General features: G+C 31.1%; 1 protein-coding gene across 1 annotated transcript; it reads left to right on the top strand.

The window, feature by feature from the left end:
* Positions 1-898: 898 nt before the first annotated feature.
* Positions 899-18807, top strand: LOC126749799 (forkhead box protein O-like; the record flags this gene model as incomplete). The annotated part of the gene is made up of 5 exons (XM_050459468.1): positions 899-1060; positions 4697-4817; positions 5000-5065; positions 10222-10461; positions 18600-18807. Coding segments are annotated over exons 1-5 (762 nt in total), but the record flags the coding sequence as incomplete, so codon positions are not given.
* Between the last annotated feature and the right edge of the window lie 747 nt (positions 18808-19554).

Raw genomic sequence — 19554 nt, 5'->3', positions numbered from 1 at the left:
GGTTCTTAGTATGGGGCTGTTTTAACCCCCCGAGGCCCTTCTTAGACCCGAAAAAGGCAGCGACACGTGATGGAGGGCCGCGGGGTGCCGATATCGCGATGCACTGTTCAAATTGGCCCCAATTCCGATCATTTCCACCCCCCTATACGACGACGTTAAATGACGTAATGTGGGGACCCCCCGCGACGACCGAAATAGGCCCTAAAGTCTCTTTCGAGAGGGTGAGGCGGGGGCGGACGAGCGACCGCTCCCCCATCTCTCGTTTCTTACTTTCGATAACTTTATTATGGATGTTTTTCGGCAGTTTGGCTTTTTGTTTTTATTGACTTTTGACGGGGGGGAGACCAGCTAAAACGGGTAAAAGTGAAATGTTAGAAAAGTTTTTTAATGACTATTGCGTCACTCCGAACTATCTTAGTTTAAACGTACGATAGCATTGGGATTCACGAGCGGAAGTTAGGAATTCCTGAAATACCAAATCGGTGATCAAACCATAAGCGATTAAGATAAATCGAAACGTAAATAAGAAATTAGTCGACTCAAGACGTTGATGCGGCCACAGAAACATCACCCCACCATTGATAAGGAAGGCAATAATAATAATAATTACGGTTTCGCGGTTACGGGAAGTCGTTTGGAACGATGAATGACCCATTCAATAACGCAAACAGCAACGTAGTAAATCACGTCTCGGTCGCGTTATTATTATTTCAGGAATTTACGCGTTATTTGGCAACGAGGCGCGAGGAACAAAAACAGGGCCTGTCACCTGTCACCAGCAAAGAACATCAAACAGTGAAGTCAATTCCAACATGTAGTTGTCGAATTCATTGAGTAGAATGGGGGCTCGATTGATTGACCCTTTTTTCTCTAAATTGTATTTTTTTGTTTCAGAACTCGATAAGGCACAACCTGTCGCTACACAACCGGTTCATGAGGGTGCAGAACGAGGGCACGGGGAAATCCTCGTGGTGGATGATCAACCCCGACGCCAAACCGGGGAAATCGCCTCGAAGGAGGGCGGTGTCCATGGAGACGAGTAAATTTGAAAAAAGACGAGGTAAGGCGGGAAAGTTTGAATTTGGATCAGTGGGTCAGGAGGGATCACGTTTCTATCCTCCAATTTATACTTAGGAATCCTTCTATCTGAACGTGAAAAAATTACGATAATATTCCAAGTGGTTCTCAAGTTATCGTCAAATATGTTCGGCAAAGAATAAAAATTTGGATGTGTTTCAAAAACCTCAATTTTCATCGCTCTTACACCTTGACAGACAAAATTGCCTCTAACTCAAAAAGTTTTTGAGCTACAAGAGTTCTTTTCATATGAAATTGTTTGGTAAGAAATGCCCCTTTATTGGCTCAAACTCCTTTTAAGAATATTCTAATTAGAATATATAAAAATTCAATTAGAAAATTAGCGAAAAAAACACCCCTTTTTGAAACTGCTCTAATTACCTGGATTTTTAACATAGAGTTATAATTTTACCTTCAAATAAATCTTCAAGAATCCTGTTATATAAAAATGAAAAAATTATGAAAATATTCCAAGCGGTTCTTAAGTTATGACCAAAAATGTCCTTCAAAGCATAAAAATTTGGATATTGTAATATGCGTTTCAAAAATCTTAAATTTTATGGCTCATGGACCTTGACCGTCAAAATTGCCCCTAACTCAAAAAGTTTTTGAGCTACAAGAATTTTTCGCCTATCAAATTGTTTGGTAAGAAATGCCCTTTTATTTACTTAAACCTCCTTTAAGAAAATTTCAATTAATGAAAGTAAAAATTCAATTAGAAAATTAGTGAAAAAACACCCCTACTAAAAATGCTCTAACTACCGAAATTTTGAACCTAGAATCATATTTCTACCCTTCAGTTCATCCTCAGGAATCTCGCTATATAAGCGTGAAAAAATTATGAAAATATTCCAAGTGGTTCTCAAGTTATGACCTAAAATGTCCTTCAAAGTATAAAAATTTTGATGTTGCAATATGTGTTTTAAGAACCTGAAATTTTATCGCTCCTAGACCTTGGCAGACAAAATTGCCTCTAACTCAAAGAGTTTTTGAGCTACAAGAGTTCTTCTCCTATGAAATTGTTTAGTAAGAAATGCCCTTTTATTGGCTCAAACTCCTTTTAAAAATATTCTAGTTAAAATATATAAAAATTCAATTAGAAAATTAGCGAAAAAAACACCCCTTTTTGAAACTGCTCTAATTACCTGGATTTTTAACTTAGAATTATAATTTTAAATATTCAAATAAATCCCCAAGAATCCTGTTAGAATCCTGCAAATTCTATGTCACTTTGATGACTAATAAGAATATTAAATAAAAAATGAATTTCAAGAGCCTGGAAGAATATTTGTTTTTTATTATCAAGTTTCTAAGGAACTCAGAAGACTGGAATAAAGATAAAATTATTCCAGGCACTTTTGCGTTCAGAATCAAACTATTAAAACGATCGACTGCCTGGAATAAAAATTAAATTCTTCCAGGCAAAGTTCTTTTCGGAGAGATCATAGAGTTCAGTTGATAAACTGCCTGGAATGACTCAGATAAGACATTTTCCAGTAGTAGTTGAGGTTCAACTTTTATTCAAAGTCTCTGAGCGACAATTTGCGGATGATACATAAGTCTATTACGGTTTCAATCCTGATAATGTCTCGTTGAATTTGTTGCATTTTAAGAATATTTCATGAAAATATTGCCAAAAAAAAAAACGCGACAGCCAAAACTGCCCTAACTACCCGAATTTTTAACTTTGAATTACGATTCTATAAATAAAATAAATCCTTAGGAATCCTGTTATATAAACGTGAAAAAATTGTGAAAATATCTTAAGTGGTTCTCAAGTTATGGCCAAAAATGTCCTTCAAAGTATAAAAATTTGAATGTGTTTTAACAACCGCAAATTTTATCGCTCCTAGACCTTGACACACAAAATTGCCTCTAACTCATAAAGTTTTTGAGCTACAAGAATTCTTCTCATATGAAATTGTTTGGGAAGAAATGCCCTTTTATTGGCTCAAACTTCTTTTAAGAATATTCCAATTAAAAAAAGTGAAAATTTAATTAGAAAATTAGCGAAAAAAACACTCTAACTAAAATTGCTCTAACTACCGAAATTTTATACCTAGAAATATGTTTCTATCCTCCAATTCATCCTCAAGAATCCTGTTATATAAAAGTGAAAAAATTATGAAAATATTCCAAGTGGTTCCCGAGTTATGACCAAAAATGTCTGTCAAAGTATAAAAATTTGGCCGTTATAATATGTGTTTCGAAACTTCAAATTTTATCGCTCTTGGACCTTGACCGACAAAATTGCCTCCAACTCAAAAAGTTTTTGAGCTACAAGAATTCTTCTCATATGAAATTGTTTGGTAAGAAATGCCCTTTTATTGGCTCAAACTCCTTTTAAGAATATTCCAATTAAAAAAAGTGAAAATTCAATTAGAAAATTAGCAAAAAAAACACCCCATTTTGAAACTGCTCTAATTACCTGGATTTTTAACTTAGAATTATAATTTTACATTCAAATAAATCCTCAAGAATCCTGTTATATAAAAGTGAAAAAATTATGAAAATATTCCAAGTGGTTCTCAAGTTATGGCCAAAAATGTCCTTCAAAGTATAAAAATTTGAATCTGTTTCAACATCCTCGAATTTTATCGCTCCTAGACCTTGACACACAAAATTGCCTCTAACTCATAAAGTTTTTGAGCTACAAGAATTCTTCTCATATGAAATTGTTTGGGAAGAAATGCCCTTTTATTGGCTCAAACTTCTTTTAAGAATATTCCAATTAAAAAAAATGAAAATTTAATTAGAAAATTAGCGAAAAAAAACACCCTAACTAAAATTGCTCTAACTACCGCAATTTTATACCTAGAAATATGTTTCTACCCTCCAATTCATCCTCAAGAATCCTGTTATATAAAAGTGAAAAAATCTTGAAAATATTCCAAGTGGTTCTCAAGTTATGGCCAAAAATGTCCTTTAAAGTATAAAAATTTGAATGTGTTTTAACAACCGCAAATTTTATCGCTCCTAGACCTTGACACACAAAATTGCCTCTAGCTCAAAAAGTTTTTGAGCTACAAGAATTCTTCTCCTATGAAATTGTTTGGGAAGAAATGCCCTTTTATTGTCTCAAACTCCTTTTAAGAACATTCCATTTAAAAAAAGTGAAAATTCAATTAGAAAATTAGCAAAAAAAAGCACCCCAGCCAAAACTGCCCTAACTATGCGACTTTTTAAATTAAAATTACGATTCTACTCTGAAATAAATCTTCAGGCATCTTCTTATATAAAAATGAAAAAATCTTGAAAATATTCCAAGCGGTTCCCGAGTTATGACCAAAAACGTCTGCCAAAGTATAAAAATCTGCCAAATTAGCAGAAAAAAAACACTCTCCAACCAAAACTGCCCTAACAACCCAAATGTTTAACCTAGAATCATGTTTCCACCCTCTAATTCATCCTCAGGAATCCTTTTATATAAACGTGAAAAAATTATGAAAATAACTTAAGTGGTGCCCAAGTTATGACGAAACAAGTCCACCAAATTTCAAATCGTTATATCACAAAAACCGTTGGGCCGAACCATAGAGTGTGACCCCTCAAATTTTACAGAATTTCACGTAGAATCCACTTGTGCATATAATAAAAATTTATTCGATGTTGATTACAGGTCGCGTAAAAAAGAAAGTGGAAATGATGCGTAACGGGACGATGCCGGACCAACCGCCGAGTCCCAGCTCCTCAGTATCGGAGAGTTTAGATTTATTTCCCGAATCGCCTACAATTCACAGGTACAATTTCCATTTATTTTTTTTTTTAATTCAATTAATTAGAGAGTGTGTGAAATTAATTTAGAGAGCATGCAGTTTAATTATAGCTTTACTTATAGTATAGTATAGTCTGTAGTTCTTATTATGTTGGTAGTACGATGTAAACTGTTAAATAAACACGAAATTTTTCTATTTTTGCGCAGCTCCAATAGCTACCAGATTAGTCCAGAAACCAGACCGAGAGCTTATTCCAATCCGTCTGTTTATAGGTAATTTGACGTTGGAAGAAGGGAAAGAGGGGGGGGGTTTTCCATATTTACATCTCATACATTTTAACACACAACACCGATCTGTTTTGTGACGTCGATTTTCTTATACTAACGCAGCATTTTTGAAACAAAACACACACAGTTTACATCATTGAGGCCCGAAGGCAGTTTTTTTTTGAAAATGAAAATTTGAAAGGAAAAACTGCCTTCGGTGCTTTGAAGCTTTTCGTGTTCGTCTTTTTTTTTTAAGGGATTTTTTTTGGTAAATATAGGAAAGGTAAGTAAACACTCACTGGGGCATTCATAGGTCATTTTCTGTGCCAACATTTTAACGTTTATAGTCCAAACACTGCTATTTTACATGGGATACCCTATAAGTTATCACATTTTTTTTATTCTACTAGTATAAAGTTGATTGACTTACTGGTAAGTTACTGGTGAGTCCTTCTATGAAGCTATTGAGATGAATGCAATTTTAGTGTAGAAAATAAGTTTAAAAAAATAATTTTATAGCAAAAAATTATATTTTAATGTTATTGTATTACAGAGCTAGATCATCTGAAAATAGTGTTTTTTTTTAATATAATTAGTTCAATTATAATTAAACAAAATTGTCCAGAGAATATGTGCACAAATTTTCAAAACTGTATTTGATCAACTTTTTGAGTTATGGACATTTTCTCAAATTTTATGAGAAAAAATATTTTTTTTCCAAAAATATTTTTTTTCTCAAAATCTTGTTCAAATTTTGAAAAACGCTGAAATAGGTGTCCAATCAAATTGTCCAAAGAATATGTGCACAAATTTTCAAAACTGTATTTGGTCAACTTTTTGAGTTATGGACATTTGCTCAAATTTTATGAGCAAAAATATTTTTTTTCCAAAAATATTTTTTTTCTCAAAATCTTGTTCAAATTTTGAAAAACGCTGAAATAGGTGTCCAATCAAATTGTCCAGAGAATACGTGCACAAATTTTCAAAACTGTATTTGGTCAACTTTTTGAGTTATGGACATTTTCTCAAATTTTATGAGAAAAAAAAATGTTTTTTCCAAAAATATTTTTTTTCTCAAAATCTTGTACAAATTTTGAAAAACGCTGAAATAGGTGTCCAATCAAATTGTCCAGAGAATACGTGCACAAATTTTCAAAACTGCATTTGGTCAACTTTTTGAGTTATGGACATTTTCTCAAATTTTATGAGAAAAAAAAATGTTTTTTCCAAAAATATTTTTTTTCTCAAAATCTTGTACAAATTTTGAAAAACGCTGAAATAGGTGTCTAACCAAATTGTCCAGAGAATATGTGTACAAATTTTCAAAATTGTATTTGGTCAACTTTTTGAGTTATGGACATTTTCTCAAATTTTATGAGAAAAAAAATGTTTTTTTCAAAAAATATTTTTTTTCTCAAAATCTTGTTCAAATTTTGAAAAACGCTGAAATAGGTGTCCAACCAAATTGTCCAGAGAATAGGTGCACAAATTTTGAAAATTGTATTTGGTCAACTTTTTGAGTTATGGACGTTTTTTCAAATTTTATGAGAAAAAAAAATCTTTTTTCCAAAAATAATTTTTTTTTTTAAATCTTGTTCAAATTTTGAAAAACGCTGAAATAGGTGTCCAATCAAATTGTCCAGAGAATATGTGCACAAATGGTCAAAATTGTATTTGGTCAACTTTTTGAGTTATGGACATTTTCTCAAATTTTATGAGAAAAAAAAATGTTTTTTCCAAAAATATTTTTTTTTTCAAAATCTTGTTCAAATTTTGAAAAACGCTGAAATAGGTGTCCAACCAAATTGTCTAGAGAATATGTGCATAAATTTTCAAAATTGTATTTGGTCAACTTTTTGAGTTATGGACATTTTCTCAAATTTTATGAGAAAAAATAATTTTTTTTCAAAAAATATTTTTTTTCTCAAAATCTTGTTCAAATTTTGAAAAACGCTGAAATAGGTGTCCAATCAAATTGTCCAGAGAATATGTGCACAAATGGTCAAAATTGTATTTGGTCAACTTTTTGAGTTATGGACATTTTCTCAAATTTTATGAGAAAAAATAATTTTTTTTCAAAAAATATTTTTTTTCTCAAAATCTTGTTCAAATTTTGAAAAACGCTGAAATAGGTGTCCAACCAAATTGTCCAGACAATCTGTGTACAAATTTTCAAAATTGTATTTGGTCAACTTTTTGAGTTATGGACATTTTCTCAAATTTTATGAGAAAAAAAAATGTTTTTTTCCAAAAATATTTTTTTTCTCAAAATCTTGTTCAAATTTTGAAAAACGCTGAAATAGGTGTCCAATCAAATTGTCCAAAGAATATGTGCACAAATTTTCAAAACTGTATTTGGTCAACTTTTTGAGTTATGGACATTTTCTCAAATTTTATGAGAAACAAAATGTTTTTTCAAAAAATATTTTTTTTCTCAAAATCTTGTACAAATTTTGAAAAACGCTGAAATAGGTGTCCAATCAAATTGTCCAAAGAATATGTGCACAAATTTTCAAAACTGTATTTGGTCAACTTTTTGAGTTATGGACATTTTCTCAAATTTTATGAGAAAAAAAAATGTTTTTTTCCAAAAATATTTTTTTTTTTCAAAATCTTGTTCAAATTTTGAAAAACGCTGAAATAGGTGTTCAATCAAATTGTCCAGAGAATATGTGCACAAATGGTCAAAATTGTATTTGGTCAACTTTTTGAGTTATGGACATTTTCTCAAATTTTATGAGAAAAAAAAATGTTTTTTCCAAAAAATATTTTTTTTCTCAAAATCTTGTACAAATTTTGAAAAACGCTGAAATAGGTGTCCAATCAAATTGTCCAAAGAATATGTGCACAAATTTTCAAAACTGTATTTGGTCAACTTTTTGAGTTATGGACATTTTCTCAAATTTTATGAGAAACAAAATGTTTTTTCAAAAAATATTTTTTTTCTCAAAATCTTGTTCAATTTTTGAAAAACGCTGAAATAGGTGTCCAATCAAATTGTTCAGAGAATATGTGCACAAATGGTCAAAATTGTATTTGGTCAACTTTTTGAGTTATGGACATTTTCTCAAATTTTATGAGAAAAAAAAATGTTTTTTCCAAAAATATTTTTTTTCTCAAAATCTTGTACAAATTTTGAAAAACGCTGAAATAGGTGTCCAATCAAATTGTCCAGAGAATATGTGCACAAATGGTCAAAATTGTATTTGGTCAACTTTTTGAGTTATGGACATTTTCTCAAATTTTATGAGAAAAAAAAATGTTTTTTCCAAAAATATTTCTTTTCTCAAAATCTTGTTCAAATTTTGAAAAACGCTGAAATAGGTGTCCAATCAAATTGTCCAGAGAATACGTGCACAAATTTTCAAAACTGTATTGGGTCAACTTTTTGAGTTATGGACATTTTCTCAAATTTTATGAGAAAAAAAAATGCATTTTTCGAAAAATATTTTTTTTTTCAAAATCTTGTTCAAACTTTGAAACACGCTGAAATAGGTGTCCAATCAAATTGTCCAAAGAATCTGTGCACAAATTTTCAAAATTGTATTTGGTCAACTTTTTGAGTTATGGACATTTTCTCAAATTTTATGAGAAAAAAAAATGTTTTTTCCAAAAATATTTTTTTTCTCAAAATCTTGTTCAAATTTTGAAAAACGCTGAAATAGGTGTCTAACCAAATTGTCCAGAGAATATGTGCACAAATTTTCAAAACTGTATTTGGTCAACTTTTTGAGTTATAGACATTTTCTCAAATTTTATGAGAAAAAAAATGTTTTTTTCAAAAATATTTTTTTTCTCAAAATCTTGTTCAAATTTTGAAAAACGCTGAAATAGGTGTCTAACCAAATTGTCCAGAGAATATGTGTACAAATTTTCAAAATTGTATTTGGTCAACTTTTTGAGTTATGGACATTTTCTCAAATTTTATGAGAAAAAATAATTTTTTTTCCAAAAATATTTTTTTTCTCAAAATCTTGTTCAAATTTTGAAAAACGCTGAAATAGGTGTCCAACCAAATTGTCCAGAGAACCTGTGCACAAATTTTCAAAATTGTATTTGGTCAACTTTTTGAGTTATGGACATTTTCTCAAATTTTATGAGAAAAAAAATGTTTTTTTTTCCAAAAATATTTTTTTTCTCAAAATCTTGTTCAAATTTTGAATAACGCTGAAATAGGTGTCCAACCAAATTGTCCAGAGAATATGTGTACAAATTTTCAAAATTGTATTTGTTCAACTTTTTGAGTTATGGACATTTTCTCAAATTTTATGAGAAAAAAAATGTTTTTTTTTCCAAAAATATTTTTTTTCTCAAAATCTTGTTCAAATTTTGAATAACGCTGAAATAGGTGTCCAACCAAATTGTCCAGAGAATATGTGCACAAATTTTCAAAACTGTATTTGGTCAACTTTTTGAGTTATGGACATTTTCTCAAATTTTATGAGAAAAAAATATGTTTTTTCCAAAAATATTTTTTTTCTCAAAATCTTGTTCAAATTTTGAAAAACGCTGAAATAGGTGTCCAACCAAATTGTCCAGAGAATATGTGTACAAATTTTGAAAATTGTATTTGGTCAACTTTTTGAGTTATGGACGTTTTTTCAAATTTTATGAGAAAAAAAATGTTTTTTTTTCCAAAAATATTTTTTTTCTCAAAATCTTGTTCAAATTTTGAATAACGCTGAAATAGGTGTCCAACCAAATTGTCCAGAGAATATGTGTACAAATTTTCAAAATTGTATTTGTTCAACTTTTTGAGTTATGAACATTTTCTCAAATTTTATGAGAAAAAAAATGTTTTTTTCAAAAAATATTTTTCTTTTCAAAATCTTGTCTAAATTTTGAAAAACGCTGAAATAGGTGTCCAACCCAATTGTCCAGAGAATATGTGCACGAATTTTCAAAATTCTATTCGATCAACTTTTTCAGTTATAGACATTTCCTCAAATTTCATGTTTTTCCCAATAATATTCTTCTTCTCAAAACCTTGTACAAACCTCGAAAACGCCTTAAAAACGAACACGTTTCTGAGTCGTCAGACCTACCAATAGCTTCATAGAGGGCCAAAAAACTTCAAAAAATTCCAAAAAAGCGAGGGAACCTTGACACACTTACACACTTACTAGCGGCACCCCTAAGAGTTCTAATCACTCCTCCCTCAGTGGCGGCGGGTTCCAGCTGAGCCCGGACTTCCGGCCGCGCACCTCCTCCCAGAGTTCCGCACGTTTGTCGCCGATTCCGTCCTTGGAAACCGAGTGGGGCGCCACCTTCAACTCGTCCGAACTGATCAACGGCACCGCCAGCGGCAGTAACGGGGCCGGTAACTACTCGCCCGATCAACTAGCCGGGAATCTGGAGCAACGGATGAAGTTCGAGGAACAACCGGGATCATCCTACTTGGGGTGAGGACATGGTTTTCTTGTTTTCCCACAAGGAAAGAGAGAGTGAGAGAGAGAGGGGGGCAGGAGTTGATGTTGGGAGTTTTGTGCGGTTCGGTCGCAGGTCCTTGGGACATCCTTTGAATTCTATGTGAAATTCTTTTAGAAATTTGAGGGAGACTTTGGTCAAACAGTTTATGAGACAAGCATATTTGACATATAGAGAAACTGGTTTCAATTTGCTGCCATCGGAATAATGTTGAAATTAAAGTTTCATGTAGAATTTGAATATCAGGGGGGATTTGCGACTTGAACTCCTCGATTCGGCTTTGGTGTTTTAAACTAACTCGCTGCTTATATTTTGGGACTAATAAATGTTTGGCCTGTTCAATGTTAAATGTTTCCCAGTTCTTTTTATATGTGTATAAACATGTGAATGTTTATCTCTGGATGGAGGCATTTGTGGGCAAGTATGTTGTCTATATATCCTATGAATGTTTATTAATTTGATTTTTAGCTAATGTTAGACATAGTGTATTTTGTTGCATGCCTTGATGAATTTGCATTGTACACATTTTTTTAGGCGAATGATTGTATTCGGTTGGTAGAATTTATTTATTTATAGTAAGGAGGAGTGAATTTTCATTCATCGGATTGTTTTTACAGTCTAGAAAGTGATTTTGTAAAAAAAGATTGGTAAATTTCGTTTTTTAAACAGGACACCTTGTATATTGTAACATACTTAAATTCTACGTGATATTTAAAAAAAAATTATGTGGCACATGCCATGCTTTGCTCCAATGGTTTTCCAGATATAAGTGCGTTCAATTTTTTTCAATTTTTAATCATTGCTTATCGATTATTGAAATTCTTGTCAGAGCAACTGTTACATGAAATATGAAGCATCAAAGTTGACAAGCTGGTTTTTTACTGGTAATGGCCCTCTCTATGTTCTCCTTATGAATACTCCATAAACCAGTTAATAATAATATTTTTTACTAATAATACAATTTTAAAATATGTACTCTTAATAATCGTTTAAAACTACTTATATTATTGCAGATTTTTAAGTCATTGGGCAATATATTTATAGAGCACGGAATTAAGCATTTGAACGGTGTTACACTTATGAGATAAAATAAAATCAGTCCAATTCCTAGTATTATAATTATGAACGTCACGAAATAGCACTAACTTATCACATATATAATTAGGTAAAAGGCCTTTCTTCAACTTAAATAAAAATACATTAACATTAAACATAATTCATTGATGGACGGTCAATATATTTAGGGCATTTAATAGGGAGTATAGCGGTTACATCTCAATATTGTCCTCGTTGCCCTATTTTGAATTTTTTTCAATTGAGAGATTTTATATTGCGGTAAATTATATAAAAGAGTTGAACAAATTCAATAAAAAGAACAATTTATATAAAAGAGGTTTAAATCATTATAAAATATTTACTTAACAAAAATGCAAATTTTAGAAATACTTTACTCACTAAATTTTAATTATTGTAACAAATACTTTTTATATTATAGATTATACTAAAAACAAACTTACTTAAAATATAACTATTAATACCAAATAATTTTTTTTATATTAGATAATTAGTTTCATAATTACTATCAAGTATCCATTTACCAATTTTTTTTTTGACATTTTTATATGATTTATTTTTAAATTCTTGAGGTAGACTATTATAAATTTTTAGACCAATACAGCAAACCTGATTTTGACAAATTGTAAGTCTAGGATTCTGTAGGCAAACATTATTCTGAGAAGCCAATCTAGTATTGCAACCATGAGATATACTTCTCTGAAAAATCTGTTTTTAGCATGATTCTTATAACTGACTTAATGAAAAGCTGTTTTATGTTTAGCAAATTGCTGTCTTTATAAACTCGATTTCTAGGGTATCTTTTAGTTTTAAAAAGCATTACCTTAATGATCCATTTCTATGCTATAATGAGCTTCTCCAAAATAGTCACACCCGCACTCCCCCATATCACAAGCCCATAACATATTATTGATTCAACTAGTGAAAAGTAAACTGTTTTTAGTGTTTTAAAATCTAATACATTTCTTAGCTCATAAAATTTAAAGATCAGTTTTCTAATTTTATCAGCTACGCTTTTAACTTGTTCTTTCCATGACAAATTTTGGTCGATGATAATTCCCAAATATTTTAAACTGGTTTTTCTCCCTATTGTTTTCTCACATTTACAGTTAATAGTTATCATGCACTGTGATTCATGCAATTTTATTTGTTGATAGTTAGGTAGATATGAACTTAAAATTGAAAAGGTAACGAATTTGGTTTTATCAACATTTAATGAAAGCATGCTATTATCTAGTCAATCTTTAATTTTTTTCATCGCTATTTCAGCATTTTTCTTAGCAATTTCCCAGGTTTCCCCACATATTATAATTGCAGTGTCATCAGCAAAGCAGTATACAAAACCCTCATTTATAACTGATAAAATGCCATTTATGTAGCTAATAAACAGCAACGAAGAAAGCACCGTACCCTGAGGAACACCGCACTCTACTATGGATTCATGGCTATGTTGTCCTGATATGTTTATTTCCTGCAACCTTTTAGTTAAATAAGCTTTTATTAGATTATTTGGAACCCCTCAATCTTCCAAGCAGAATACGATGCTCCACAGTATCAAATGCCTTTTGTAGGTCAAGAAACATACCAATAACTTTTTTGCCTTGATCCAGACTTGTTACTATTTTTTCTGTAACTCTACACATTTTCAGTACTCGAGCCCTCCCGGAATCCAAATTGATTTTCATTTAATAACTGATATTTTTCTAGAAAGAATGTCAACTGTTTTTTAAAACATTTCTCCACAATTTTACTTATTGTGCTTGTCAAAGCTATTGGCCTGTAGTTACTTAATTCTTTTCTATCTCTTTGTTTATAAAGTGGTAAAATAGTGGTTGTTTTTAGTATTTCCGGTAAGGTTCCCGTACTGAAAATAATGTTCGTGATATGAGTTAATGGTTTCAATAAGAACGAGCTATATTTTTTTATTAAATTTGAGCAAATACAATCTGTTCCTCCCTTAACCCCTTTTTTTAAATCAGATATCTTTCTCTGAAACTGGATTTAAATAAAATGACTGACTTACCCTTTTGCCTAGATCTAAGGTGTTTGATTTGATTTTGCTGGCAATTTTCCCACCCTCCCCACTGACACTGCTTATATCTACCTTACTTATTTGGTCATTTGTAGCTTCTTTAATAACATTCCATAGCTTCCTAGGGTTGTTAATGTTCTCCTTTGCCTGAAACTTATAATATGTGTATTTTGCATATTTAATGAGCTTTGAAAGTGTATCTCTGAAAGTTCTTGTACCTATTTAACAGCAATATGTTATGTCTATTTCTCATACAATCCTTTTTTAATTTATCCCTATTTCTAATTGATATAAAAAGCCCTCCCGTTATCCATGGTTTTAATCTTCTGTTTTTATTTTTTATTACTATTGTTTGTGTGGAATTTAAGATAATAATTTTCATAGTATTAATAAAATTTTGCGTGCAAATTTCAGAATCATCCCATTTTGCCTCCGAAATAAGTCTGTAAAATTTATTGTGATCAATTTTCTGAAAAGAATTTTGTTTATTTACTGGCTCACATTCAGTTTCCAATCTTATATTAAGCAAAATAGGATCATGATCGGTTAATTTATGTTCTTATATTACAGAATTTAATTTATTAAATATACTACTTTTACACTTTATAAAGAAATGATCTAAGCATGTCTGTGAATCACCAGCTCTTCTTGTAGGTTTATTAATAAGGCTTAAAAACCCATATCCCATAAGCATTGTCAAATAGTTATTTGTTTGTTGAGACTCAGTGTCCATTAAGTCGATATTCATGTCACCCACTAGCAATTGCATTCTAGTGTGACTGGTCAATCTTTGTAGTATTGCATCTACGTTATCAATAAATTCATCATGACTAACTGAGAAGCCTCTATATGTTGCCAAAATGTCCATTTCACTATTGTTCTTTTTTAATGTGGTTCTAATTATTTTCAAGGAATTATGTTCTAAAATCTGATGGTCTAATAAATACTTTTCTTTTATGTATGTAACACATCCATCACATTTATTTAATGCACTTCCATTAAAAAATACTTGAAAACCAGGAATATTAAAGTTATTCAAGTCATACAAGAAGTGTGTTTCGGACATCACAAGCACATCGAAGCTCCAAGAACTGGTCAAAATTTTGGTAAATGCTTCGTATGTTAACATGCATTATGTTTATATCTCTTTCATTATTATTAAAAAAGTTTATACTAGAAATGTTATCACAAACATTGGTATCACAAGCCTTAAAGTTTTCTAGGAGATCATTGATTTCTATGAATGTATCTAAATATTTTCTTATAAATTAATAGTTTTAGCTCTAATTACTTACAGATCCTGTTCTGATCTAATATGTATAGGCGTATCGCCCTCTCTTTTCTTAACATATATATTTCCATTCAGTACATATGCGGCTTTATATCCCTTTTCTTGCTTAATATCTCTTACTTTCTTGAAAAGTGCTCTCTTCTTCATCGTTAAATCCTCGTTTAAATAAATCTTTCCATTGGCACCCTCAAACCCACATTTCTGAACGGATATTCCTTTAATCTGTTTTACCTTTTTTAAGATTTCTTGTTTAGTGTGGACATTTCTGAATCTTACTAATATTGGACCATTTTCTGCTTTATTTAATCTGAATCCTTCCAGAATTTCATCTTTGTCATATTGCACACCTAACGAGCCCATGATCTTGCAGGCAATTTTCCTTACATCCAAGTCATTCTGTTTTGGTACTCCAATAATTATCATATTGTTAGCCTTTTCCTTAATTTCCATGTTATCCATTTTCATTTCTAACTGGCTAACCTGCTGCTTTAGTGAATCATTCTCCTTTTTTATTACTTTAACTTCTTTCATAACATTTTCGAAGTGAAGTTTTTGTTCTTCAAAAGCTCTCGATATAAATTGAATGGACTTATCCAACTCATCAAACTTTTTCTCTATTGGTTGAAACATCTGCTTAAATGTTTGCTCAATAATGGCTTTTAGTTTTCTTTCATCCATTTCCATCAAATTTTCACTGTTTTTCTGAGTTTTTACGCAATTTGTTTTTGTTAACCTCACTTATTGTATGTAGTGCACAACAAATCAATTTTCCGCTTTTATTTAACACTTTGCTTGCAAAGCACAACTTGGATGGTAGCTGCTACTACACTTTTCACAGTCTACAGCATCCACAACTTTTTTCTTACAGGCTTTACACTTCTTTTTCGAACTTTCTAAACTTTGCACACCATCCATGTCAACATAACCTCGATATCCGATAACCTTTTTCATGATATAATCCGCATGAGCCTGAAAATTCGACCGTCTACCAAATATACAAAATTTTGATCTTGTGGTATTTAAGCTTAACTTATTGTTACAAAGCCAGTCAAACAAATTGCCAAGTTCTATGTTCATGTCGCAAACCATTTGTCCAACTATATAGAGGATAGTATCATCAGCAAATAAAATAATTTTGAGCCACCCTAACCATATCATTAATGTAAAATAAAAACAATAATGGACCCAGAACAGTACCTTGGGGCACACCGACATCGACATTTACAGTTTCGGACATAGCACTATTAAACTTCACACGTTGTAACCCATTACACAAATAAGACTTTAACCACTTTAAAACGTTCAGCTTAATTCCTATGTGCTGTCAACAAGTGTTAGATAATGCCTAAAAAAAGATATAATAGGTATAATGAACAATCGCAGCTGATGATTTTAAATATATTGGCTTTTTTTCAACTGGAAAAGGAACAAGTCCGAAACGGAATTGCACTTCAAATAGAGAATGTGATAGAGCGAGCCGCAGATGCAACAAAATTGGGCACAACAACGATCGCAAATATAAAGAAGAATGGGATAAAATCAGATCAGGATTACGCAGCCCGTATAATATTTTCCAAGCAAAAGACAGCAAAAACCAAATTTACAACACATTTGAAACATAGAATTCGGGACACAATTTATTCTATGTATGCCAGAAAAGAATATGTAATATTGGCAACAATAAGAGAAAAGTTCGGGGAAGAAATTGAATATATTGAGTTTTCCATTGACTCCTTAAGAAGATGGATCAATAGTATAGGCTTCAAGTGGAAAAAATCAAATAACAGAAAATATTTGATGGACTTGCCAAATATTGTTGATAAAAGAATCAATTTTTTAAGGGAGTATATCAAAAATAGAAATGTAGGTCCGGAAGGTTTTACTCCAGTTTTCATTGACGGGACGTGGATTTTTAGCAAGGGGTCATTTCGTAGTAGCTAGCAAGATGACACCAAGCACACGGATTCAAGGAAAAACAGTGAAGGTAAAAAATCATTTTAGATTTTTTTTGAATAAAAACTATCGCTCTTGTAAGGGCCCTCTAACTTCATAATTTCATCTGTTTCATATAATTTCTCTCTAAGACAATATGAGGGAATTTAACTCCATACACTACTCGTATGTGCATGGAACATTACTTATCAATTATATTAAATTTATGTTCTGGAAGAATGATTTCTAAAAGAAAAAAATTCAATTATCTTTTATTTTTAAAGTCGTCGTTATATCGTGGTCAACGCCGGAACCAAAGATGGCTTCATCAAGGGTGCAAATTTAATATTCAAGAGTGGATTAAAGACGGGACAATATGAACTCGAAAAACATCGAAAACTGGTTTAAAACTCAGCTGGTTTCAAATCTTCCCCCATCAAGTCATTTATAATCATGAACAATGCAAGTTACCATTCTGGTTTATTAGAAGAAATCCCGACAAAATCTTGGACAAAGCAGAGAATGACCGAATTGTGGAAGAAAAAGAATATTGGCTTTCCAGAAAAAGCCATGAAAGATAAAATATGGAGTATTGCACGCAGAAACTGCCCTATATCGTTGCAATTTCATTATCTTGGTAATGCAATATATTATATATTTATTTAGTAAAAGAATCAAATACTAGACACTTTTGGGCACAAGCTGATACCAGACACATATATCTTTAAAAATTTTTTCGACTTTAAATAATAAAAATATAAGAGCTCATATGAAACGCGTCTATAGTTTATAAGATACGAGAATCCAACCGAAAAAAAATAAACAAAGTAAAAAAAAATTCTTATCAATGGCGTCCATAAGGGGTTTAGTACACCACTGCATTTTTTTTTTAAATAAAGTTTATTTTTTAAATTTCTGTTCCTGAGAAAAGTATAGATATAAAGACCATAGATTTTTTTTTATCATCTATAGTTTTCTTAATAATCATTTTTTCACCGGCAATTATTTTCTGCAAAAATAACTGTTTTTCAAGAATCCTACCCTTAGCCCCCCACCCACCCCACACAACTTACCAGTAAGAAATTATTTTCAAAAATCATTGTTTTCCAAAATTATACGTATGAATAACAGCTGGTTTCGTCGTTAATATCTAATAACACAGTTTTGTTAATTTAAATTTGATATAATTTTATGTATATTAATAAATATTTAATACAAAAACAGTGCTATTAGATTGGATATTATGGACGAAAAACAGTGATTTTTCAAAAGAATTTCTTACTGGGCAAATATTTGGGGTGGGTGGGGGGTGTAAGGGTTGTGTTGATGAAAAACAATGTATTTGCAGAAAATATTTAATATAATAATACGGTTTATTTAAATTTAATATAATTGTATATATAAATATTTAGTATAAAAACAGTTTAATTAGATTGGATAATACTTGAGCGGTTAATGGTAAATTTCCCCCAAAACTTAACAAGTACAATATATGTTTGTAAGTATCATTAAAAGGAAATGCTTGTTTTTCCTAAAAAATGTGAAACATATTAGTTTGATTTATTTATTATTACATTAATAAAACAACAAATTTGCTTTAAAATCGATATAACCTCTGTGCAAATTATTCAGGACTTTGGAGGCAAACTACTTGAGCAAAGTATGTCCTGTAACTACTCAAATTTCTTAAAACTAACGCAACATCCAACTAAAATGAGGTTACTACTTTTGGTACTATTGTTTAATTTTAGCAAAACATCTAATAATAAAATTGCTCGATTTAGGTATATGAATGGACAAACAACGCAACAAGGGCAACCGCCACCGCCATACACCTCGTCGCTGTTCAGCGACACCACCTCGTTCACCAGCCGCGAATACCCTTCGTTAAACGCCACCTCACCTTACGCCACCTCGACTTATGCCACCGTATGTCCCATCCATAGAATGCCCTCGTGTCCATGTATGGAGACGACGTGCATCAAAGTTGAAGTAAAAAAAAAAAATTTTCGATAGAAATTAAATAAATTAGATTCTATTTATATGCGGGTTTTTGGTACATTAAATTCACCAAATTTAAATTACAAAATAGGATTAAAATGTTAAATTAAAATCCTAGAGAAACGCTTAATATTTTTTACCTGTTGGCTCAGTTTTCAATTTAACACACAATAACATCAATTGATGGCTTAATTAATCGCTGTTATGAATTTTACCGAGACAGAACGGCTAGCACAGTGTAATTAAATTAAGGCTGCCTATTTGCAGTAAAAGTGGTTTATTTCTTAACATAAAACGTTTATATCTGCATAACTTAAATGGATAAGATGCCTTTTTTATTAGATTTTATACTAAACTAGTTTTTTCGCCTAATCAATTTCTAAAAAAGGTCATAGGATCGTAGCCGTATCGTTTTTTTGCCAAATAAATATCTAGTTATAATTAATTCAATTAAAATATACTAGATAGAAAACTACGAGAGTGAAAATTATTGCTAGTTAACTTGTTAACATTAGGATTTTATTTTCGAAGCTTTTAAAGAGTCGTGAATTCCTTGAGCAAGGTTGTGGGTTATTCAAACAAATGAAGACAAATTTGAACAATTTTTGAGAAAACTGTAATTATTTAACTTCTTAAGAATTAACTCACTTCTCATACCACTTCCATATAGATGATTTTTGGCGTATTAACTTCTTTTGACGAGTTTTACAAAATAAACTACTACTCTCACGAGATGTG

Source organism: Anthonomus grandis, unplaced genomic scaffold, assembly GCF_022605725.1.
Source record: "Anthonomus grandis grandis unplaced genomic scaffold, icAntGran1.3 ctg00000807.1, whole genome shotgun sequence".
NCBI classification, from domain to species: domain Eukaryota; kingdom Metazoa; phylum Arthropoda; class Insecta; order Coleoptera; family Curculionidae; genus Anthonomus; species Anthonomus grandis.
Note: the sequence above shows the minus strand (reverse complement) of the source record. Positions and strands in the feature narration are given on the sequence as shown.